The sequence below is a fragment of the Podarcis erhardii genome (genome assembly GCF_964252035.2).
Source record: "Podarcis erhardii genome assembly, chromosome: 6".
Lineage (NCBI taxonomy): Eukaryota > Metazoa > Chordata > Lepidosauria > Squamata > Lacertidae > Podarcis > Podarcis erhardii.
Genome location: NC_138510.1, coordinates 54,451,643 through 54,478,178, shown reverse-complemented (window position 1 = coordinate 54,478,178; position 26,536 = coordinate 54,451,643). Strand labels below are relative to the sequence as shown.

The window sequence follows — 26,536 nt, the reverse complement described above, 5'->3', positions numbered from 1 at the left end:
TTACAATTAAATTACACATTTAATAACTACAACAAATATTTGTTACATATTTAAAAAGTCTTCAAGACCCTTCCCACAGAACAGTTCGTGTGAGATCAGCAACAAGGAGGGGGCATGTGTAATAAGAATTTTAAGGTCTTAGATATATAATAAATGTTCATAAATATACCAAGGAAACACATACATAAATATATAAACCACATGTCTGAAGCAGCACAGGAAGACAGTCCTGAAACCTTTTTGACTCCCAAGCTGACCAAATGTTTCTCTGCAAGGAGGGAGGAGGTGAAAAAAACCTTCCTTGTTACAGGAATTGGGTAATCACCATTTCAAAAGAATGGGCAGACTAGAAGGAAAGGCAATCAGATAAGGCATTATCAGATAACCTGGCAGACAGGAAAAACAACAACATTCAAATTTCTGTTGCAGACCACCTTTTCTGTGATGTTGGTATGATGTTTGTGGAGGGTGGTCTTGGGTTACACCCCTTCTGTGATGTATGTATGATGTATGGAGAGGGTGGTCTTGAGCTCCAGGCCAGGGAATTTAAAATGTCTATATAAGGGCAGGCACACCTTTGTTCTGGGTCCTCTTCTGTCGTCCTGCATGTGAGGGGAGCACCCTGTTGCAACAGCTTTAATAAAGATCAGGCTTACTAGCTGCTTTGCTTCTCAATATTCTCTGGTTGGTCTCTGTTATTTTCTCCTACCAATAGAGAACCCACTTAAGGACTACAACACATGAGAAAGTCCAAAAGATCAGGATTTCTCCCTGTACAGAATAGCTATGATCTATTTATTATTGAACAGACTGATGCATACTTTGTTTTATTAAAAGAACAACCCCCAAAGTAGACAATGTAAAACATATAAAAAGTTAAAATCCAGGCATATTTGTAAATAACCGAAGCTCTGCAGTAGACAGGTTCAATAGGCACAGGAGATAGTTTGCCATAAAATCACAGCAAGGTAGCAAAGAATTCATGACAATTAAATATCCTCTATCCCAACATCCCATCTGCCAGGGGCAAATACTTGTCTAAAATAATTAACAGGGTCTTGGCTGGATAATGATTTGCTACCATTTTCTCTTAGCTATTTGCTCAACTAGTCTGATAGGACTGAGATGAAGAAAGCTGCTGGTGAGCTAAGATAACTCCTAGTCTATTACTGTTTGAGGAGGTCAAATGAAAAAGAAAATTAACAGTTGCCCTTATTTGCCACTGTGTGAATTTTTCCAAGAAGGTAACTTATTTTAAATGTTACAGAAGGGGATTCATTCATGACCACATAATGTGTTTTCATGATTAACAGTAGGAATATGGCCACTGTCCTAAGTCCAGCCCCCCAAATGAAGGTGACAGCCCATGCCCCATACATAATGTTCTTAATTAGAATATTAAAGTGTAATGGACAAAGGAAGGAACCCAAATAAGCGATACTCAAAGGAAATATCTTGCAAGTTGTCGACTTAATCCAGTTCATTTATTTCAATGATTCTATTCTGAATATGACCTGGTAGGTTAAAGGAAGCTGCTTGTGTTGATTACTGAACGTTTTTATTGCAGTAATAGCTGACTGAAAATACTGAAAGAATCTATATTTGGAAATGGTGCTGTATTTTGAACCAGCTTCTGTATGCCTAGAGAGGACAACAATTCCCTTCAGAAGAAAAGCAGAAATGCACTGCATAATATTAATATTCATGGTACCTACCAATATTTATTGGCAGGAATTGATAGTCCTGAAGCAAACATTACTACCGTGGAAATAGCAAGCATCAGTGGAGAGCTTTCAGCTTCAGATATATCCCATTCATGGACTGGATGACAATTTGCAGCATTGGAATCGGGAGGTTGGCAGGATCAGGCAAAAGCTCAAAGTGCAGGAGCGTCAGGGCAAGAGCAACCTTCATCTCATTCATGGCAAACTGATGTCCAATGCAGTTCCTGAGTAGAATGAAGGGCAACATTACATTATAAACAGAAGAGCATTCTGCAGATGGTCAAATCAGGGCCTTTTCGGTTGTTGCTCCTTCACTTTTAGGTTTCCCTTCTCAGAAATTAATGTCTGTCACCATCTTTGTTCTCCTTTCTATGCCCCACCCTTTTAGGCATTTGAGTATATACTGTTTTATGCTGGCGATTTGTTCTGCTTTGCTGTAATATGCATTGTCAATTATTTTCATTGCATATTTTTTTCTAGCATTTCAGTGTTTTAATTCCAAAGCTGTTCTGAGAGGTTCAGCTAGGAAGCAGCTGATACATAAAAGTTATAAATTGAAAAATAATTAAATATACTTAGGCCAGGCGTAGGCAAACTCGGCCCTCCAGATGTTTTGGGACTACAACTCCCATGATCCCTAACTAACAGGACCAATGGTCAGGGATCATAGGAGTTGTAGTCCCAAAACATTGGGAGGGCCGAGTTTGCCTATGCCTGATTTAGGCAGAGGAAATATTAATCCTAAAAAGTGAATCCAGGTATTGATTTGCATAGATCTGAAAATATTGGGCATCCAATAGTGTTCGGACTCATCCACAATTTTATAAGCCTTGAACACAGTTGTGTCTTTCATGGAAGATTAATGTCAAAGTCTCCTTTTATGGAGGGAACAGTGCAAAGTATAGAGTGAGGATATATTTACCTTGGCCCTGTTGCAAAAGGCAAGAAAGCATATGGGTGGCGATGCTTTGAATTCTCTGTGGAGAATCTTAGAGGATTAAATTCCTACAACAGAAAATAAGTCATGGAATTTTGGATTAGAATGGCAACTGATATAGTGGCTAAAAGAGCTAAAGGAAAAAGGGGCATTCACAAAAAAGAATACTGTTCTATACCCACTTACCAGGTCATAATGCCCATTGAATTCCATGGGGCTTAGTTCTGTATAGGATTATGGGATTGCACGCTTAGCAATATGTCCCCCCCCCCCAATGTAATCTGAAGGAAAATTCCTTCACATCAATAAATGCCTGGGCCAAAATGAGACATGATGTTAATTACATTAGTGTACATGTTATTAAAACTGTACACAGCCATTGGGGTGTCCATGTCTGACCAGCAACTGACCTGCAGGGGTTAGGAGGGAAATGTTAACCTCCCCCCCCCCCCCCCGCTGTGGTGCTGATGTAGCTCCTGAAGTTGCACTTTGAATGGAGAGGGAAACGGATACAGTTTATGTAAACAGCACTTTAGATGGCAAATACCATGTGCATGTGGAATTTTGGCAGAACACTTTCATAAATCCTATTCTGGATTAGGAACGCGTTCTGAATTAGGATTCCTATGTACTCTTTTGACAATCCATCACAAGCATCAATAGAATATTACCTCTCAAAAGTAACTATTAAACCATTGTCAGAGGGGCACAGAAATTACATAAATCAACCAATATCTTTAGAGGAAGTACAAGAAGCAATTAAAAAATTAAAACCAGGAACGTTTCCAGGGCCTGATGGACTCCCAGGAGAATAGTATAAAGTTTTTAAAGTAGAATTGTAACCATGGCTAACTAAGCTCTTTAACTCAGTGCTAGAGGGTGGGCAAGCTTGACACACATCAAAATTAACTTTGATATTGATGCCCGAGAAAGACTCCACCTTACATGATTCATATAGGCTGATTGCTTTAATAAATGTAGGCGCGAAACTATTCACAGCTGTGATGCTTAAGAGATTAAGATTAAGGAATATAGCAGACTCAATGTAATCTATGACTTGCAGCTACAAAATGTTCCAAGGACATTCATTTCACTTGATGCCTTTAAAGCATTTGATAGTGTTGAATGGTCAAATTTGAAACTCTTACATTCTAAATTACAATTTGGAAAAGAAATTCTTCACATGGTTCAACAAATTTATTCAAAATCTTCAACTATAATTACAGTAAATGAATACGATGCTGCTCCAATAAACCTCAGCATGGGCACCTGCCAAGGATGCTCTCTGTCGCCACTTCTATTTGCACTGCCAATAGGGATCTTAGCTCTACAACTACATGCAGATGCCCATGTGAAGGGAGTGAAAACAGGAAATGTTGAACATAATACGTTTGTGGATGCCACATTGAGAATGGCGCTTAGTTCTGTATAGGATAATGGTGCAAGATCCAATTGCTGTGCTTCCATCTTTGAAAGAACATTTAGAAAGGCAAAGTAAATCTAAATAATTAATTTCCTTCCTGTTCACAATAGCCTGACCAGTTATTGTCCAATGATGGAAGGAAACTTCTAAAAATAACAATAGAGGCTTGTGTTAATAACATATGGGGCATTGCTCTATCAGAATGCTTCACATACCATGGGTGATTAATCAAAGGCATCTCCAAAAAAAAAAATTAAAAAAAATTTGACATGATCTGATCTCCCCTTTTCTCTTTTATTGAAGAAGAACAGGGTATTTTAATGCCACCATCATCAGAGAGGTGTGTATGGAGAGGATATGTTAATTGAAAATGTATTGTACAGTGGTACCTTGGGTTAAGAACTTAATTCGTTCTGGAGGTCCATTCTTTTTTTTCTTTTTTTTTAAATATTTTTATTGGATTTTCAAAATTTTTTTAAACAAACACAAACATATATCATAAACACAAAACACAAAACAGAATATCTGTAGTTTCATACCCTTACAATCATTACCCTCTTTCAGTGACTTCCCCCCACCCCCCCCAGCCACCTTCCCATTTCATTAAATATCTCAGCAAGTTATTTGTTCAAATCTCTTAAATATTATTCATATCTTTTCTTATAATTTATCCTTTATCCATTTTTACTTTAAATCCCATTATACATATTAAGTTGTTTCTCTAAGGTCGGCCTAATTTCTCTCCCACAAATTCCTTACTCTTTATATTAAATCAAAAAACAATAATATTTCTATTCTAAACCCCAGACTTTTACCACTCTGCACTCCCCTCCCCCTCTGTCCCGGTATTTGCCCCTTCCCACATTAATATCCCAAAGAAAAAAAAACAGATTTAACCCGGATTTCTCACATCAGAGGCCCTTAGGCCCCCGTTAATCACTCTCCAGCAATTTTGTTTATAGTCCTTTTTATTGATCTTCTCTTCTCGAAGGAATTCTGTCACCAGTTCCTCATATTTTTCAAACAAAAACAGTCTTTGTCCAGGATCAACAGATCTCCCATGTTGCAGCTTAAAGAAGAAGTCTCCATCATACTTATTCGTTCTTTCGTAGCTTAATGTTTCAGTTGTTCCAGGGACTTCCATCTTTCTCTCTCTTTGCAGATTTATGATCCATTGGTTGTCTTTTTCACTTCTTTTCCTCCCAAAAGTTACAGATATTTGATTGCTCTCTTCCTCCTGAACTCCTTCTTCTTTTTCTTCTTTTTCCCCCAGTTCTGAAGTTGTCTCTTTTTCTGCAGCTGCAGATTCTTTTTCCATCCGGTTAGCTCCACCAACAGATTTGTTTAGTTTAAGATTGAAGGTCATCAGTTGATCTCTCATGGCTAAGCTCTGCTCTTGCAGAGCTCCCACCAGGGAAAACATTTTTTTTATCTCTGCCAGTAGTTTTCCTTCCGCAGCCATTGCAATGTCTTTAGTTCCCTCCAGGGGGATTTCCATCATAGTTCTTTTCCAACAGTTCGTTACTTTGTTATTCAGAATTAGTTTGTTTCCAGTCAATTTAATGTAACACTTTTAGTCCCAACAATATAGTTATAACACAGTTTTAACTCAATTTCCAAGCTGACGTCCGTTTGACAGCTCTTTTGACAGCTGTCAAACACCTTGTTTTTTCTCTCGGGTTCCCAAGCAGGGCACTGCCCGGGTTCGGGGGGGGGTCCGCCAAAAGCAAAACCTCTGGGATTCCCCTCTCTTCACTCCAGCACAAGTAACTTTTTCAACCAATTTATGAAAGTGTTCTTTCTCCTTTCAACACCAGAGTCTTTCCGACTTAGTGCTCCTCTCCTTGCTTTAAGTCTTTTGGTGGGGGGGGAGTGTGGACTTCCTTTTTAACACATCCCCCGCTCGTACTCAAATTCAATGATAAAACTTTTAGTGCCAAAATTTCCTTCTACTCACGAGTTGTTTTTTCAGTCCAAATTTCAGGAAGAAAGATAGCGCTCTCCGGTCATGGCTCGCGGCTTCGCTCCGCCAAGGCAGCGATCGACTCTCAGCTCCACGCCACTCTCCGGTCCCCTCCGTAGCCTTTAAAAAGGCTCTTCGCGGGTCGGGGAGGGCGCTTAAGGTGCCCACCGAGTCTCCATGTCCGCAGGCTTCAGCGCCTGCGGTTTCTAAGGGTCCCCGTGTCGCCGGCACGGCAAGACCCGTCCTTAGCGGAGCCGATTCCCTCCAGAGCTCGGAGGGAATCCGCCATTACCCGTTCGCGCTATCCCGGAAGTCCCTGGAGGTCCATTCTTAACCTGAAACTGTTCTTAACCTGAGCTACAACTTTAGCTAATGGGGCCTCCCGCTGCCGCTGCGCTATTTCTGTTCTCATCCTAAAGTAAAGTTCTTAACCTGAGGTACTATTTCTGGGTTAGCAGAGTCTGTAACCTGAAGCGTCTGTAACCTGAAGTGTCTGTAACCTGAGGTACCACTGTATTGTAACTGTATTGTAAAAACAGAAGCAGGAGACTCTTTTCAGGTGGTTCGTAATCTATCAGAACCACCTTCATCATCGGGGCCGGGTAGGGACCCCAAGATCTCCTGCAATGCTTTTGCAAAGATTTTTGCAGATAAAGTCGCTCAGATTCGGAAGGAGGTGGACTCCACCGTGGGAGCAGGGCCAGGGCGGGAGAGTGCTAGAGTCCTGTCTGGTCATGTTATATGGGATCAATTTCAATCTGTTACCTATGAGGATGTGGACAGGCTGCTTGGATGAGTGAAACCAACCACCTGTCTTCTTGATCCTTGTCCATCCTGGCTGTGAATGCTCTGCGAGGGAGCCTTCCCAGACCCGCTGAAAGAGGCGGTCATTAAACCGCTTCTTAAAAACCATCTTTAGACCCAGCCATTATGGCCAACTATCGCCCAGTCTCAAATCTTCCATTCTTGGGCAAGGTGACTGAGCGGGTGGTTGCTGAACAACTCCAAGCACGCCTGGAGGATGCGGACCATTTGGATCCCTTCCAGTCGGGATTCAGGCCTCACCATGGGACTGAAACTGCCTTGGTCGCGCTGGTCGATGATCTCCGATGGGCTAGGGACAAAGGTGAGAGCTGTTTCTTAGTTCTGCTGGATATCTCAGCGGCCTTTGACACCATCGACAATAACATCCTTCTGGACGGTCTAGAGGGGCTGGAAGCTGGGGGCACTGTTATACAGTAATTCCGCTCCTTTCTCCTGGGCCGTGTCAAGAAAGTGGTGTTGGGGGATGAGTGTTCAGATCCCTGGGCTCTCACTTGTGGGGTGCCTCGGGGTTCCGTCCTTTCCCCCATGCTTTTTAATATCTATATGAAGCCGCTGGGAGAGATCATCAGGGGGTTTGGGCTGGGTGTTCATCAGTATGCAGATGATACCCAGCTGTACCTCTCTTTTAAATCAGAACCAGTGAAGGCAGTGAAGGTCCTGTGTGAGTGCCCGGAGGTGGTTGGAGGATGGATGGCAGCTAACAGATTGAGGTTAAATCCTGACAAGACAGAAGTACTGTTTTTGGAGGACAGGGGGTGGGTGGGTATGGGGGACTCCCCGGTCCTGAATGGGTAACTGTACCCCTGAAGGACCAGGTGTGCAGCCTGGGAGTCATTTTGGACTCACAGCTGTCCATGGAGGTTAATTCTGTATCTGAGGCAGCTGTTTATCAGCTCCATCTGGTACACAGGCTGAGACCCTACCTGCCCGCGGACTGTCTCGCCAGAGTGGTGCATGCTGTAGTTATCTCCCGCTTGGACTACTGCAATGCATTCTACGTGGGGCTACCTTTGAAGGTGACCCAGAAACTACAACTAATCCAGAATGCGGCAGCTAGACTGGTGACTGGGAGTGACCGCCGAGACCATATAACACCGGTCTTGAAAGACATACATTGGCTCTCAGTATGTTTCCGGGCACAATTCAAAGTGTTGGTGCTGACCTTTAAAGCCCTAAACAGCCTTGGCCCAGTATACCTGAAGGAGGGTCTCCACCCCAATCAGTCTGCCCGTGCACTGAGGTCCAGCTCCGAGTGCCTTCTGGCGGTTCCCTCACTGCAAGATGTGAGGTTACAGGGAACCAGACAGAGGGCCTTCTTGGTGGTGGCATCCACCTTGTGGAACACCCTCCCTTCAGATGTCAAGGAGATAAAGAATGACACAACTTTTAGAAGACATCTGAAGAAATCCCTGTAGTGGGTTTTTAATGCTTGTTGTTTTTATTATGATTTTATATATGTTGGAAGCTGCCCAGAGTGGTGGGGAAACCCAGCCAGATAGGCGGGTTGTAAATAATAATAATAATAATAATAATAATAATAATAATAATAATAATTATCATCATACCTCAGGATTGTCCCAAACCTCAGGATTTCTGTGAAGACCATAAATATCCAATGCAGTTAGAAAGCCTGCGGAGAAAAGAGACACACAATGTAGTCCATAAAAGGTTAGCCACCTTTTAAGGAACGTGGAATTAAATAGTGAAGACAGGGTAAGAATGAAGGTGCCAGAGGAAGGGACGAGTTCAAAGGAAGTCTGCAGAAGGGAGAGAGGGGAAGCCTACCTTTTGGTAAGGTTCGTCCATCAGCAAAAGTCACAGGAGAACTCAGTTCTCGTGCTATAAGAGGTACTGGAGGATAAAGCCGAAGGCTCTCCTTAATGCACATGGTGCTGTACGTCATCTTTCCCAAGTCGTCCCTTAAAGACACCGCCCAAAATGACTGGAGTTAAGTCGCATAAAGTTTTATTAACATGAAGGGAAAAGGAGACAGGGTGGAATCCAGTACCTACTCTTTCCTTGCTCAATACAAGTGTGGGGGGTGGGGTGGGGGGGGTTGATTCAGTTCACATTTAAAGGAGTACTTATCTAATTCATACTTTGTGAAACAAGATGTGAATTGAAACACAGCCAGCCTTCAAAACTTGCATTTCTCCAGCCAAATAACAGGTGCAAATATAGACATTCTAGTTTAAAGTGTACAAGAAGATGCATATATTAGTGAATAGTGTCATGGTCAGATCACTTCCTGGTGCAACTGGACTTCTCTGCAATCCCTCCCCTTTGCAGGGAGGTGGGAGTGATTCAGATGGTCCCCACCCCCACTTAATGGATCCATATGGTTTCCAGAGAGTGGTAGGGGACGTTTTATCCCATGTTGATGGCCTTTCAATGATTCCCTGGTGGCCCGCTGGAATGTGGAATTAACCAGAGCTATTGACTGTCAGGTTCCAAAGCGCCCTCTCTGATTTCGTGGAGCCTAGACAGCCCCGTGGTTTTCCCTGGAGCTGAGGGCGATGAAACAATAGCTGAGATGGCTAGAGTGCCAGTGGTGGAAAACTCACTCTGAATCTGACCGGACACAGGTTAGAGCTCAATGTTGAGCCTACCAAATGGCGATAGTGATGGCGGAGAGGACCTTCTTCACCGCCTCTATTGCATCTGCAGAAAACAGCAACAGGAGACTCTTTCAGGTGGTTCGCAATTTAACGGAACCACCTGTGTCACTGGGGCCTGGTAAGAACCCCAAGATCGCCTGCAATGATTTTGCAGATAAAGTTGCTCAGATTCAGAAAGAGGTAGACTCCACCGTGGGAGCAGGGCCAGGGCAGGAGAGTGCTAGATGTCAAGTAAATAAACAACAATTTGACTTGTAGGAGAAATCTGAGGGAAGCCTTGTTTAGGGAAGTTTTTAATGTTTGATGTTTTATACTTCTTTTAAGCTGTTGGGGAGCTGCCCAGAGTGGCTGGGGAAACTCAGCTGGATGGGTGGGTATAAATAATAATGTATTATTATTATTATGAATATATTCTGTGCTTTTTAACAGGGTTGTGCACTTATTTTTAGCTGTATCTTTTTAGATTTATGTCGTCAGCCACCTTGTGTCCTGTGCTAAGAGAAAGAAACAAGTTAAATAAATAAATAAATAAATAAATAAATAAATAAATGAGATATGGCATACAACCCTACATTTTATTATGGGAAATCAAACCAGATGTTCTAAATCATGCAGGGAGCATATATGGATAGAGGAGGCATCCTTCTTTAGAAATTATCCCTCACGACAATAGGGACCAGGAATATCGGTGAGACATAGGGCTCATCTATTGTAACTGTGTTACCTCTTCATCTGTCTGGTCCAATTCCAGTTTAAGAACATTAGAACATAGGAGAAGGACCTTGTAGCTGCAGCAGCCTGGTGAGGCTATATTTGTTTAAATTCTAAGAATTGCTATTCAGTTTGTATCTCTACATAAAAATCTTCACATGCCAAACTTATATAAATCACTGTCCCCCAGTGTTACCTCTTTTTTGTGATATATTTCATTCCTTTATTATTTTTAGGCAATGCAGACCTGACCACACTAGCTACAGTATATGAGTGTAACAGCAATAGCAGTGATTTAAGTGTAGAAATAGAAATCAGAGCTTCTCTTTCTACACTATAGGATTGGCCCATCTTTCCTGGAACTTGAGCAAGCTGAGGCCTGTGGTCAGACTGCTTTGATCCTAAACTACTGTGCAGTATTGTTCTAGCTCCTCTTCTCTTAATTCTTGAGAAGCCTCATAACATGACCCAGGAAATACACATTTAAAGTTGAACAAGAATTTAGTCTGACCATTGTATATCTTCCTGTTGCCCAAGAAGCTCCGTGATCTCCTCTCTGCATCTTTGCTGATGTTCAGGGTTCTGAGCCATACAATAAAAGAGCCAAGAGATTCCACTAGCTGTGGTATCTTGACCTGCAGACATGAATGTGTCCACTTCTGCACGTATGTCTTCATCTGATAATGGATTTCCATTTTCATCCTAACCGCACAGAGAACATAGTGTTTTATAGGATTAGTGAGATCTATTATTTAAAATCCTCCAAGACTGTTCTCCTTCTCACAGCTCACCCCAAAGCCTTTCAAAAAAGGGGAGATGCTTCAGAAAGCAATTTGCCAAACTGCTATCTGAAGCACCACCCCCTCAATTAAACAGCTCACCTGGGCCACCTGCCACCCATGATGCTTGCTCACTCATGTGCCCACCATCCATTCTGCCATCATGCTGGAGTTAACATGGCCACCTGTCAGCACCCACACAAACTACAGTGTGATGACAGTCTTACAATTTTATGTATATATTACAGCATGGGAATTTTGCTTGGGCTGAACTGATTTGAACTGATTAGTGATGGTTTACCTTTGCACAAAGAAGAATATCCAGAAAGTCCAAATGCCTCTTCTCCAGAATCTTTTCAAGCTCTTTCTCATTCTTGAGGGAATCCTTCCTCTCTCTTATTACCTTCTCTGCATTGAAGACATACATTATGAAATGAATCAATGAATGAATGAATGATGATGATGATGATGATTATACCCTGCCACTCTGGGCATCTGACAGCATATATAAAAAACCGCAAAAGAGGTAAGTGACCCGGAAACTACAACTAATCCAGAATGCGGAAGCTAGACTGGTGACTGGGAGCGGCCTCCGAGACCACATAACACTGGCTCCCAGTATGTTTCCGAGCACAATTCAAAGTGTTGGTGCCCTAAATGGCCTCAGTTCAGTATACCTGAAGGAGTGTCTCCACCCCAATCAGTCTGCCCGTGCACTGAGGTCCAGTGCCGAGGGCCTTCTGGTCGTTCCCTCACTGCGAGAAGTCAAGTTACAGGGAACCAGGCAGAGGGCCTTTTCGGTGGTGGCACCTGCTCTGTGGAACACCCTCCCACCAGATGTCAAAGAGGAAAATAACTACCAGACTTTTAGAAGACATCTGAAGGCACCCTGTTTAGGGAAGCTTTAATAGATTATTGTATTTTAATATTCTGTTGGAAGCCACCCAGAGAGGCTGGGGAAACCCAGCCAGATGGGTGGGGTATAAATAAAATTATTATTATTATCATCATCATCATCATCATCATCATCATTATTTAGATGGTGTTGTGCTTGTGGTTATGAAACCTTTTATTGGCTGAACTTTGAAGAGCTAACCACTTTTCAGTCCAAATTTTAGTCCACTAGGGCTTCTGAATGCCAGTTGCTGGGAACCACAGGAGAGGAGAGTTCTCTTGTGTTCAGGTTCTGCTTTCTGGTTTCCCACAGAAGTTGTTGCCAGAAAGAAAAGATAACATACCTGTGTGATGGTGGGCTATTTTGCAAGCTTTGTGAAACTGACGCCCTTTGGAGCTCAACCAGTAAATTAGATCACTCTGATAAAATGGTGTTTTGATTCTGTGGTCAATGAGGAAGTTGAGATCAAATACAGTCTGAATGTAGGAATTTTTCCTGTGAACAGTGAGAACATGGAAACCAATATATTCACAGAATGAGGACAAAAAAGTGTAGGTTACATATTTATTAAAAATCCGATTTCTAGCTCCTTTCAGTCTGAGATCTCAAGTAGGTGGCATTGTTCTGGTCTTACTTTTATGGCTGTTTCCAGGGGGTGATGCTTGGGGAATTCTCTTCAGCCCCATGGAGCCCTCATTATGGGGTTCCTAAGGATTCAATTTTATACCCCATGCTGTTTAACATCTACATGAAACTTTGAGTAGTTTTATCCAGAGCTTTAGAGTACAGTGTCAGCAACACACTGTACACCTTCTCCTATTCATTCACAGCTGTGGCAGTAGATGTGTTGGAACATTCTCTTAGCTTGGTGGTGGACTGGATTAGAGCCAAAAAAAGCTGAAGATCAATAAAGATAAGGCTGAGGTACTGTTTCCTCTTTTCTCAAGGTTTGCATTAGGGTTTCCAACACCAGTATAAATAGAAGGGGTAACAAAGGACATCCTTGCCTTGTGCCTTTCATAATCTCAATGTTTTCTGTGACATTGCCATTTATTATCAACCTTGCGTTTTGCTGGTGATAGATTACCTCTATCCCCCTTTCAAATCTTTCTCCAAATTCCATTAATTTAATTTGTATTTTCATAAAATACCAGGAAATATTGTCAAATGCTTTCTCTGCATCTATCAGCATCAAAGCTGCCTGTTTATCGTTTTTAAATTCCAGATACTCCAGTATATCAACAATATTCTTGGTGGAATTTTGGATTTGCCTTCCTGGTAAGAATCCTGCTTGGTTTGGGTGTATTATTTCTTTTAAAACATTTTTTAACTTGTCTGCTAGTATGCCAGCAAAAAGTTTATAATCACAATTCAACAGGGATATTGGTCTATAGTTAGAAGTTAATTCAAAATCACTTCCCTGTTTAGGTAAATATGTAATGTAGTCTTCAGTCCATGATTCTGGTATTTTCCCTCTATTAAGTATCTCATTCATTACTTCTTTCAAAGGGGTTACCACTGTCTCTTCTAATTTTATATAGAACTCCACAGGAATTCTGTCTGGGCCCAGAGTTTTCCCTGACTTGGCATTTTTTATTGCATTTTTTATTTTTATCATTGAGACAGGAGTATTTAACATCTTTATTTTCTCTTGTGTACTACCAGGAATTTTATGTTAACTTAAGTATTTATCTATTTCTTCTGGATTTTCTATTTCCTTTTTATATAGTTCTTTGTAATATTTCACAAAACTTTGTGTAATCATTTTTGGGTCATCTATAACTTTCTCTCCAATTTTCAGTCTATTAATTAGTTTCTCGTTCCGTCTTTTTTTGAGTTGCCAAGCTAGAAACTTAGCAAATTTGTTAGCAAATTGAATTTGTTAGCAAATTCAAAATTTTTATGTTTTAAGGTTTTCAAATTCCATTCAATTTCTTGTTCTAAAATAGGTGTACAATCTGATTGTAATAACTTGATTTCTTGTTTCATTACTTTCTTAATAAGTTCCTTTTCTTTCTTTTTTGTTTCTTCTAATAGTTCTGCTTTCTTTCTTTTTCTTTTCTTTGAATAGAGTTTTGCTGTATAAAATAACCCCTAATCACTGCCTCTTCTTCTTTTTTTGCATCTTGTACTATTTTCTCATTATTTAACAGAGATTCATTAAGTCTCTATCTTATTCCTTTTGTCCCACCTCTTTTTAAATTTAAAAACAATGGGTTATGATCTGAGATAGTGTTTGGTAAAATCTCTGTCTTATCTACTCTCCCTAATAGTGCCTTGGAAATCCATATAGCATCAATTCTGCTGGCAGATTTATTTGGTTCTAAATAATAAGTAAATTCTTTTTCTGTCAAATGTCTAAACCTCAATGAATCTTTTAATTCCAAATTTTCTATCAAATCAAAGAAACTACGCGGGAGCTTTCCTTCTTTTTCTTCCTTTCCTCCTGAGGATCTGTCCAACTCTGGGTTGGTTACCCCGTTTAAATCTCCCAACAGTATTATTTTTTCCTCCATGTATTCCAGCATTCTATCTTTCTATCTTCTAATTCCTTATAGAATTCAGCCTTCTTTTCATTTGGTGCATATGCTCTTACTATTATCATTTCTCCCCCTTGATTTGCTATTATTATTATTATTATTATTATTATTATTCCGTTGGAATCCTTATATAATAATTTTGGTTCTAGGCTTGATTTATTCATAGGGCTGCCTCTGAAGACAGTTTCAGAAACTTCAGCTTGTGTAGAATTTGGCAGCCAGGTAGCTCTCCAGGGCAAGGTGGTTTGAGCATATTACACCAATCCTGGCCAGACTGCACTAGCTGCCAATAGGTTTCTGACTACCTAGCCCCTCCCACGGTGAGCTAAGCCTGGCAGGACAGTTTCCTCTATGATCTTAACCCCTTCATGCATTAATTCGACTCAAGCATGCTGGTTATATGTGGCTGGTTATCCCACAATAAGGACAAACAAATTGGTCCAGAAGCTAGAGGCAGGAGATTCAGCATAGACAAAAGAAAGTATTTCTTCACACTTAAACTATAGAATTTGCTCTGGAGTGATGGCCATCATCTTGAATGGCTGTGTTTACCATATGCACATCTCAGAAGTGACTGGAATCTTGGGCATGCTTCTCATGTCACAGCTAGCCCACGGCACAGAAAAGAAGGGCTGTATCTGCCTGTGGCTCCCACCTTGTCTGAAATAGGCATCTTATACTCACCTGTCCGTTTCAGCATTTTTCTGGTAGCTGAAGGCACATTTCATAATAATATTGAGAGTCATCAGACTGACATGTTGAGACATCTCCACTGATGCTGTGCCATTCTTTGGTACCAGCTTTCCCCATATATCCTAATATTTTAGGAAAGGGACAGAAATGAGAAGTCTCATTCTGGGGAACTCTCTAGAATGATTAGATGGATCATCAAATATATCCAACAAAGGATTTTGCTGTTTAATGTAATAGAATGAATGTTTACTGTGTCTCCCCCTTTTTTCTTCTTTCCTAATTCCATACAGCCTACAGCAGGATTGTCTCACACTGAACGTAATGCACCTCCATGCTGCCCACTAATGTTCCCCTGAAATGACCCCTACATTTGGGAAATGGTTTTGCCAAGGTGATGTGTGGCTGTCCTCTGAGAGAGACTTAGCTGTGTGCTTCAGAAGTTGCTGACTGAATGTGGACTCTCAAGGAAAGAAGACAGTTCAGGAGGTTCTCGGGAGCTAATGAACTGTTCATTAATTCACATGGCTATAGAGCAAAAAGTGATAGCACATAGCAGGCATCCCAGTCCCAATCTCGTTGAAAAGCTAATGCAACACTGCACATCCTGTCAAAGTGACGCATTTAAATACTCAACAAACAAAGCTGGTGGTAGACAGCATCTGTCTGTCCTGAAAATGTTAATGAACTAATTAAGACAATATTAAGGTTCACAAGTCTGTGCATGGATTTTAAAATTCAATGCTGGTGCAAACTCATTGTCTGCAACCCAAAGGGCTGCTCGACTGGCTTCACACTATGACAGGGGCTTCTGACTCAAACTTTTCAAAATATTTTGGGATAAGGCAGAGGAAGTCTGGAGCTGAACTCCTGAAAGTAGCAATGGTGTTTCGTACCAGCATCTCCTTGACTGATTCTGCCATAAGAGTCACATAAGGCTTCAGAATACTGTAATGGAATCCGGGAGTCAGCAGTTTCCGGTGCTGTTGCCACTTTGGCCCATTCAGGGTAATAAGCCCCTTTCCTGTCAGGAGAAGGGAGAAAAATGCGGAACAGAAGCCAAAGACAGCGTTGTCTTTCTCAGGCACATGCACTAAGGTCACATGTTAAATTATCCACCACAGAGGAAGGACTCTACAGTAGAAAGTTCCCCCCACTCTTATATTTGTCCCATGTTAGTAGGCACTTAATTGTTTCCTGGGTGGAACAATTCAAGTTAGGAAGCTCCCTTCCATAAGAATCTGTGCACCTGCTACTGGATTTCTGAAACATGGTTTGCAAGGCAGGGGTGGGGCTTTTTTCAGTCGGAACTTTCCAGAAGTCAGTTTCTGCACCTCTCAGAAGGCTGCCATTGTCATTATAAGAGAACAAGCAAGGGGGTCATGGGGAGTTCCAGCACCTCTTTTTCTAGAAATATAGTACTGGCAGTGCAAATATTTGTCAGCATAGGTGCATAATGGTCACTGCAGGTGAAGGGAGGGACACAAGAGTGACACAGGAGACTGGTAAAATAAGTCCCCCCCCCATTCCTTATTAAAAAAATTATCTTCCTGGTTTCTGATATTTCCAGTCATTTTTGCTAATTTGGCGCAGTCCATCAACTTGATCAACCATTCTTCTCTAATAGGGATTTTGGCTTCCTTCCACCTCTGGGCTAGAAGCATTCGCACAGCTGTCTTTGAGTACATAAACAGTATTTTCTGCTCCTTTGGTATTTCTTCTCCTTTGGTATTTTAAACATTTTTTTCCAACTCATTATATATCATTTTCCAGAATACTTTATTACCTTACACTTCCACTTCATAGGATAATGTAATGACTTCCATTTCTTTGCATTTCTAACATGTATTTGAACCAGTCCTATACATTTTTGCTAACTTACTAAGGGTCAGATACCATTGATACATCATTTTCATATAATTTTCTTTCAATGTACAACATGCTGTAAATTTTAAATCCTCCCTCCATAACTTTTCCCATGATGAAACTGTACATAATATCCAAAATGTCTCACCCATTGTATCATTACTAATTTAACTTCATCTTTCGTATGCCACTTTAATAACATTTTATACCTTTTTAAAGTAATTCTACATGATTTCCCCCTAATTCTTTTTCAAACCTTGAAAATTAATTACTAAATCCATTTCTTTTGTCCATATGAAGAAGTGTGCATGCACACGAAAGCTCATACCAATGGCATCTGAAGAAGTGTACATGCACACAAAAGCTCATAACAATAACAAATTGTCGCGAATTCTCTGCGGTGCTTTAGCAGAAAAGCTCAGAGTTCCAGGTTCTTCAGTGCAGTGCAGTATATTTATTGTGAGATATACACACACACACAATAATCTACAGGCTATAATACACGAGCAGTTCATACAGTCAAACAGAGTACCTGGCTGCACCTTAAGGCAAATAGGAAGACCTCTAACTCTCTCTGACCACACTCCTCTACACCACCCCCTTACTGCTGGACAGGTTTCCCTTTTAAACTGATGACAGCCAATCAACTGACAGCACATTACTGCTGGGTCATTCTGCCCCAGCACTTCCATAGAAAGTATTGCAGGCTGATTGTAACAGCCAGTTGCATCAGCTAGCAAACTCAAGCCTGCAGACTTACTATCTCACACAGCATTCTGTGAATTCCGACACAAACTTAGATGGTCTCTAAGGTGCTACTGGAAGGATTCCCCCCCCCCCCATTTTGTTTCAACAGTAAATACATAACATAAAATTAGTGAGAGAAAATACATACCAATCCAAGGAATTAGGAAGTTGTACGCTACAAGAGCTTTAGGATCTGAATAGTGAGATAAATGAGAGAAAACTATTTTTGAGAACAAATTTAAAGGTTTCATTTGCTAAATTGTACTCTGTTGCCTGAATCTAGGGGATTCCTATGGGCACCCAGAGCTCCATCACTTGCCTCTCCTTGCTTTTCAGCAGCCAGATCCAATGCACACTCCCACACCTTTGCACATGCAAATTAAGAGGAACAACCTTTGCAGGCCCAGCTTACTCCAAAGTGTGACCATTTCCTTGCCCAGCCTTGGGGACTCTGGCCATTTGTTGGGCAAATAATTGTGTTTCCCCAATTTGCAAAAGGTAGTATCCCAGTCTCTAATGTATCTGTTGAACTTTGTAGCCTGTAATGTTCCTTATCTAACAATCTGATTTGAGCATTAAAGATTTGGGGAGAACTAGAGCTGAGTCCATAAAGAAGGCTGATCGCCGAAGAATTGATGCTTTTGAATTACAGTGCTGGAGGAGACTCTTGAGAGTCCCATGGACTGCAAGAAGATCAAACCTATCCATTCTTAAGGAAATCAGCCCTGAGTGCTCACTGGAAGGACAGATCCTGAAGCTGAGGCTCCAATGCTTTGGCCACCTCATGAGAAGAGAAGACTCCCTGGAAAAGACCCTGATGTTGGGAAAGATGGAGGGCACAAGGAGAAGGGGACGACAGAGGATGAGATGGTTGGATAGTGTTCTCGAAGCTACCAGCATGAGCTTGACCAAACTGCAGGAGGCAGTGGAAGACAGGAATGCCTGGTGTGCTGAGGGCTCCGCTAGGGGTGCCGCGAAAGATGGCTGACAATACCATCTCTCCAGCTCCCACGAGGTAATTTAGAGGCTGAGATGGGAGTAATCAGCCTCCCAAATTCTTCCCAGTGGAAGGGAAGATGCAGTATCATCGTTGGATGCCCAACAAACCACCCCCAAGTTCGTAAAGAAGGAGGGGGTGGGGGCACTGGATGGAAGTTCGGATCTCCTTCATGAGCGCTCCAGTTCCATTTCTTAAGATAAAAAAATGGATTTAAGACTTTGGACACGCTTCAGGTGAAGAAAGGGTAATTAATCTGCCAATTAAGCCAGCCACTGAGGAGCCAAGAGTGATGGAGAGGAAGAAAGATAACACCAAAGAATAACATCTAAGGCGGTATGTTGGAACGGAATGGAAAGGAGGGGGGATAAAACTTTTTCTTTTTCTACTACGATAATACCTAACAACCCACCCCCCAGAAGAACTGTCTACATTACTTATAGTAAGTGAGATCAGAAAATATAAACTGTGTGGAAATAACAATACTAACTAAAGCCTTTGTTCTTTGAATATTTGGAAGAAGATAAAAGACTCTCCTGTGATGCACTATTTAATTGGGATCCACCATTATAGGATAGACCAAGTTGCAGAGATAAATAGTCATAGGGGGAGGCAAGCTCTTAATTTGTTATTATATCTGTACCGATTTGGCAAACCTCCCCTGGAAAGACTAATGTTTGATGCAACCTGTCTGAGAAAATTAATGAGCAAACGCCTAGATTTTATTTCATTGAAACTGAGAGAAGATGGCATCTGCCACCAGAGAAGGACTTTTGGATTGATTTGGCATAATCACCAGTGTGTGAGGACATACTGCTAATAATAGACTTACCAGATGCAAAAAAAGAGGAGAGTCATACAAATTTCACACAGAAGTATATTACTACTCACTTCAACTCGCCTATGGAAACAACTCAGAGGCCATGAAAGAAAGAAGGATAACAACAGGAGGATTTAAAGAAGGTACTTTTGGAAACTGAAGGCAGTAGAAACATAAGATGATTGGACCCCACTGAACTTGAAGCATGGGAAGCTCCAACAAAAATTTATAATTTGGCAAAATATTTGGACTTTATGATATGCATTTGTAGAATTTGGAATATTTAATGTGATCTGATTGGATTGTTAAAATGGAAAACTTAATAATAATTATTATATATATATATAAAGGAGTGCCTGGCGTGCTCTGGTCCATGGGGTCATGAAGAGTTGGACATGACTAAATGACTAAACAACAACAACAAGAGCTGAGAGTTGGAGCTCTTTGCCTGGCAGTGAGGGCCAGGCCACAGACTGGGACTGATGGGAGTTGTAGTTCAAAACATCTTGAAGGCACCAGGTTGGGGAAGGTTGCTTTAGGAGGGCCTTGAAATATGAATCACTTACATTTATATCTTGATAAAAGCAAAGAGCAATGCAACTTACTGCATGAATAATTTTGACAGCTTCTAGCATACTCATGTAACTGCACGATGAGAGGGACATAAGATACAAATTTCTTACCGCCTCTGCTAAACACGGCCTTTGCATATTCAGGGTGGTTGAGGGACAGGAAAGCCAAGAAATTTCCATACCAACGTGGATAACAGTGCGGGTACTTTTCTGTCCATGCAGCTCTGTTCAGGAATTCTTCCTCAGGTTTCATCTGCATCATTTTATTTTCAAGATCGGTATGAGTTTACAACTTGTTCATTGTGATTAATAGATGTGGTTTCAGATGTGAAAACAGATAAGTTTATAACTTTAAGGTGGCATGCATATGTAACAGTTGATTTATTGACCCACTTGGCTCAATGCTAAAACCAGTCTTTTTACATCTGCTTTCTTTCTGTTCTGTATTGGCCTCCCCTTACCAATTCCAACTGAACTTCTCAGGGAAAGGGGGGGAAAGGCCACCAATTTTTACAGTTCAAAAAGCCCCCCCACACACACACATTGGAATAAATTAAAACATCAGACATGTGTGCAAATCTGAGAATCATTCCCCTTTTTTCATAGGATTAGATAAGAGAAACATATTGATCACAAATGCAAACAGGTGGAGGCCAAATAAGGGAGCCAGGAAGTAGAGGTTGAATTAGATTATCAACTTGGGGAGGCCACAATACATTACCCTGTTCAAATTATCAGCCCTCCAGAAGGAGACTGAAATAGATATACAGTGGTAACTCGGTTTACGAACTCAATCCATTCCCAAAGTCTGTTCTTAAACCAAAGTGTTGTTAAACCAAGCCGTGCTTTCCCATAGAATAATGGAAAATGGATTAATCCATTACAGACAATGAAAAACAACCCCTAAAACAGCAATTTAACATAAATTTTACTATCTAACAAGACCATTGATCCATAAAATGAAGGCAATAATCAATGTACTGTACTATAAAATAAATAAGACTGTATTGTAGATGATAAAAATTAAAATTATTTTTTCCCCTTATGTGCACTGATGATAGTCATTGTTTGGATGGGGGGCTTTTATCCATCTTTGCAGTCACACAATCAACCAGTAGCTGAACTGGGTTCCACACAGTCACAAAAACAAGTCACAAGCTACAGTCACAAGTCAGTCTCATAAAATGAAGAACAAGTCACAGTCAAAAAAATAAAAAAGCAACACAAACAAAAACACAAAAAAGCAAAAGCAAAAGCTTCAAATATCACCTCTGTGTTGTGTGGGTGCTCAACAGCCGACAGACTCAACAGGAAGCCTCTAATTAGCAGTGGGGGACTCAATTTACAAATGGAACATACTCAACAGGAAGCGGAACATGTTCTGCTTCCAAGGAAAAGTTCACAAATCAAAACACCTACTTCTGAGTTTGCAGCGTTCTTAATCGAAGTTGTTCATAAACTAAGCTGTTCTTAAACCAAGGTACCACTGTACACGCAATAGCTGAGCCAAAGTCCAGCTACATGTGTAATCAATAAAGTTGTGCTTCCCCCAGCTCATTGTATTGCCAAGTTGGTTCCTTTACACCATAGCTTTTGGCTTCACAAAGGGGTGGAAGGCGCTACGATTTCCACAGTGGTTGTGTACCCTGTTCATAGTGGGCAGTGATTGTGGCCTCCTCTCCATTCACAAGGTGAGAGGAGTCACATCCCAGCCATATTGCAGGGTGGGATAGCCCACCAAAACTAAAGTTCAAAGTGCCCAGTCATGGGCAGTCAATAAACTGGAGACTGGTCTCTCAAACCAGCATGATGGTACCCAAGCCTTGCAGGTGCAAACAAACTGCATGACAACAATAATGAAACAGCACATTTCATAGAAAATATCCTTTCAGAATGTGATATGAAGCAGAGAAAGCACTGTGGTTGGATTCCTCTGATCACAAAATATGAATCGGAACCAATGCTCCAGAAAGTAGTTATTCTGTGCCCTACTCTTTAGGCACAACTGAATGGTGGCTGGTAACACAGAATCCAGTCAATTTCCAGTTCCTTATCGAGAAATGCAATTTTACAAAGAGAGACCCAACATCCCACCAGGAAAGTCAGAGAATCCCTTACCATGTGGACATGGCCATATAGCCAGTGGCTGGGAGGTCCTGGGAAACTCCTAAAACCCTTGATCAGGTTCTGCCTTGTCTGAAATAGCTGGATGGCTTTCAGAGCCATGCAGGTGAAGATCAACATCACAGCCCAATAGAAAAACTGAGAGAAACTCCTGGGGAGACAGGACCACAAGGGATTGATTAGATTCTCCATTGCCAGCTGCCCGCTGCTTTGTTTTGCTCACTGTCTAGAATAAGTTCTGAAGTCTTTCTGATTCAGCTGGCGCTGCTGGCTCAAAATGCCAGAACAACTTTGTGGCAGCTGGTGCTGTAGTTATATGCGAACAGCTGGAACCTTTGCTCACACATTCAAATATGTTCCTCCCTGTGGGCGCTAAATCCTCACCTTTTCCCCACGGCATGGCTGGATCCAGATCACTGGTTTTGGGAACTACTGCAATAATAATTATGTGCATGTAGGATGCTTACCATATCTTATCAGGGACAGTATCTATTTATTTGCATGAATTGAGAGCCCTGAAGCAAGCATTGCTACTGTGGTAATAGCAAGCATCAGTGGAGAGCCTTCAGCTGGATTAGGTGACAATTTGCGGCATGGGAATCGGGCGGTTGGCAGGATCAGGCAAAAGCTCAAAGTGAAGGAGTGTCAATGCAAGAGCAACCTTCATCTCATTCATGGCAAACTGTTGTGCAATGCAGTTTCTGAGTAGAATAAAGGGCAACATTACATTACAAACAGAAGAGCATTCTGGAGAGGGACAAATCAGGCCCTTTTCTGATGTTGCTCCTTCACTTTTTTATTTCCCTTCTCAGAAATGAATCTCTGGCACCATCTTTGTTCTCCATTGTATGCCCAACCCTCTTGGATAGTGGTGGGTAGGTGTTGTTGTTTTGTAGTTTTCCCATTCCTACTTGGTTGGTTGTTTCCAGAGAGTGATGCTTGGGGAGTGCTATTATATACTGAACTTGGATCCTAGAACAATAGGCAGGTAGGATTCTATAATTCAACATCTGATTGTCCTGTAGGAGCAGACCAATCAGGCACCAGGAGGAAGTGAATCAGCCTATTAGGCCAGTAGGATCCTAGAATGCAACATCCAATTGGCCTGCAGGTGCAGACCAATCAGGCTCCAGGAGGGAAGCAAAACCAGCCAATCACAAGAGACCCATTGTGTAAATAAGGTATATACAGCCAGAGGTTTGGGGGGGGGGAATCACTATTCCTATAAGCTGAAATAAAGAGCATGAACTACTCGACCCTGAATATATTTCACTGGCGATAAAGATGGGATCCCGCTGAGCTTACTGTCATGCACTGCACCGCACCGCACTGCACCGCACCGCACCGCACCGTTCATCCAAGCTACAGCTCCAGGACCCAAGGACGCAGAATGGCAACCGACAGCATCTTCACGCAGTCCAGCCCAGCCTCAGGAGACTGGGAAGGGTACACCACCCATTTCCAGTTCCTCCTTCAGGCAAAGGATGTCACCGATGCAGCCAAGAAGAGGGCGACATTCTTCAACGTCTGAGGAGAGGAGACGTTCAAGATCACCTGGGCCCTCCTTGCACCTGAAAAGATCATGACTTTTCTCTACAACGCAATAATGGAACGGCTGAAGGGGCACATCTCACCACAGCCTTCGGTGGTAGTGTTCTGCAACGTCTACGCAAAGCGGCAGCCCCCCGTGGAAACCATAACCAAATATGTGACCTCTCTCCACCAAGTCGCCAGGCTCTGCAACTTCACAGAGCTGGAGAACATGGTCCTCGGCCACCTTGTGGATGGCCTGAGGGACGAGAAGCTACAACGATGCATCAACACCAAGAAGGATCTGACGTGGCGTGTTTTGGACCACTGGGACTAGCCATCACTGGGGTGAACCGCCCAGCTCCCACATGGATGTGGACACCATATGCAAAGAGTTTCCAGAGGTTTTTGATAGGGCAATGGGACGATATACTGGGCCCCCCATTGGCTTACAACTAGACCCTGCTCAAGGTCCACTGGGTCCCATTCACCCTGAAACCCTGCTTAGATGAGGAATTGGACCGACTCGTGGAGCAAGGAGTGCTCGAGCCAGTGCCTAACACCCCCTGGGAAACCCCAAGCATGACGCCCATCAAGTCCAATGGCTCAGTCCGCATCTGTGCAGACTACAAATGCACCCTAAACAAGGCCCTTACGGCCCATGGATACCCGGTGCCAGTGGTCTGCCACCCTGGCAGGGTCTAAGATTTTTGGCAAGCTGGACTTGGCCCAGGCTTATCAGCAGTTGCCAGTTGATGAGGTCACCTCCGAAGCACAAAAGATTGTAATGCACAGGAGCGTGTTCCAGGTCAAGCAGCTGCAATTTGGCATCAGCGTGACGCCAGGCATATTCCAAAATCTAATGGACACTCTCCTCAAAGGGATTCCCGGTATCACTCCCTTCTTTGATGATATGTTGATCACAGGGCCATGCCAGGGGAGTGCAAGGACCAATTCTGCACTGTCCTGCATCGTTTCCAGATGGCCAGCCTCAAGATGAAGCGGGAAAACTGTCTGCAACAGGTGGACATTCTGGGATTTACAGTGGACGCAGACAGGATTCACCTGACCAGTGACGCCCCAGGCCTTCTTGGGACTATTGAACTTTTACCATGCCTTCTCACCTCATAAGGCAGTGGTAGCGGAGCCCCTACACAGACTCCAAGACAAGTCACTGAGAATATATGTATATGCTGGATGCAAGACTATCACAGTAACTACAGGGATGCATAAAAGAAGTGAAAGTAAATACAGGCCTATCCATTGAATTAGGAAGTTGTATATTACAAGAGATTAAGGAACTGAATAGTTTAATAAATGAGAGAAGATGAGAAGATGAGAGAAGATGAAGTTGGTATGACATGGTAAACAGTATTTGTAAGAACACACTTAAATGCTTCGCTAAATTACACTATGTTGCCTCATTCTGGGCGATTTCTATGGGCATTCAGAGCTCCCTCATTTGCTTTTCTTTGCTTTCCAGCAGCCAGATGCAATGCACACTCCCACATCTTTTTCAAATGCAAGTTAAGACAAACAACCTTTGCAGGCCCAGCTTGCTTCAAGCTGGGCCAGTTCTTTGCCCAGCCTTGGGGACTCTGGCCATTTATGGGAGAAATAGTTGCGCTCCCCACACTTTCCCAAAGGAAGTATCCAAGTCTCTTATGTACCTGTTGAATCTTGCAGCCTGTAATGGGCTTTATCTACCAATCTGATTTTGCTAAGCCATGGCAAGAATTGGAGGTGCCATAACATACTTGCCAGCAGCCTCAGTTACCTGGCTGGGAAAGTAGCTGCATGACAATGAAAAGAACAGCAAAAGATTGCCCATCTCACCTGGACGTGGCTGGCTAGGCTTCATCCACCAAAGAACCGAGTTTCATTACATTCTGAACTGGCTTTGATATTATTCTCATCCAGGAATCTTGGCACACCGGGGAGCTGTCCTTAAATGGCTCTCATACCTTCTCCCACGGGTTAGTAAAAAGGGGCAGATTTGGATGAGCAAGAATAGGGCTCCAAATTCTCATTTATTTGACTTCACGAGCTCTTTCTCCTCAGGTTTCATCTGAATCATTAATCAGATTTTAAACCTGCTTTCTTTCTGTTTCTTTCTGTTCTGCACAGTTTTACAATGAGAGACCCAACATCTCACCCAGAAAGTCAGGGAATCCCTTACCATGTTGTAAAGTAATTATATAAAGTTTTTGTTTGCTTATGCTCCGTTGTGGGTGCAAATCTGCAAATCTTTCCCCAGTTTTAGGTAACATTGGATATGAGAAACAGATCCATCACAAATGCAAAGAGTTGAATGCCAAATATGGGAGCTGGGGAGTAGAGGTTGAATGTGGGACTAGAGATTATCAACTTGGGGAGGCCACAATACATGGCATTACCCTGTTCAAAATTTCAGCCTTCCAGTAGGAGGGTGAAATGGATATACACCCAACACTTGAACCAAAGTCCCCCTACACCTGTAATCAATAGCTTGCAAATTCCCCAATTTCCTTTTTAAAAAAAATAAAATAAAATTGAAATAATACACAGTCTCTGAAACGCTACAAGAAACAAAGCACATTATTCAAAATTTGCCCTTCTCTGAAATTTGCGGTGTAGTTATCCAACATATACTGAGGTATATTGTGCATTAAAATGCATGTATTGTGGTTCGAGGACCCGACCCCCGCAAAGTGAAATGAAGACACAAGGACACGTAATATAAGGTTAATGGGCTAGAAAAGGCCACAACTTTATTGATTACAGCAATGAAAAGGT

At 42.1% G+C, this 26,536-nt stretch overlaps 1 protein-coding gene across 1 annotated transcript; it reads right to left on the bottom strand.

Annotated features, from left to right (window-relative positions):
* Window positions 1-22,589, bottom strand: LOC309345302 (cytochrome P450 4B1-like). The gene is made up of 12 exons (XM_081868315.1): window positions 22,226-22,589; window positions 20,219-20,360; window positions 17,867-17,911; window positions 16,002-16,129; window positions 15,100-15,230; window positions 12,219-12,370; window positions 11,282-11,388; window positions 10,713-10,903; window positions 8,658-8,791; window positions 8,438-8,502; window positions 2,647-2,729; window positions 1-1,948 (listed from the first exon to the last, which is right to left on the bottom strand). Exons 1-12 carry the CDS (start codon window positions 22,421-22,423, stop codon window positions 1,780-1,782), a joined length of 1,545 nt encoding a protein of 514 aa, XP_081724441.1. The 5' UTR covers window positions 22,424-22,589; the 3' UTR covers window positions 1-1,779.
* Window positions 22,590-26,536: the final 3,947 nt, after the last annotated feature.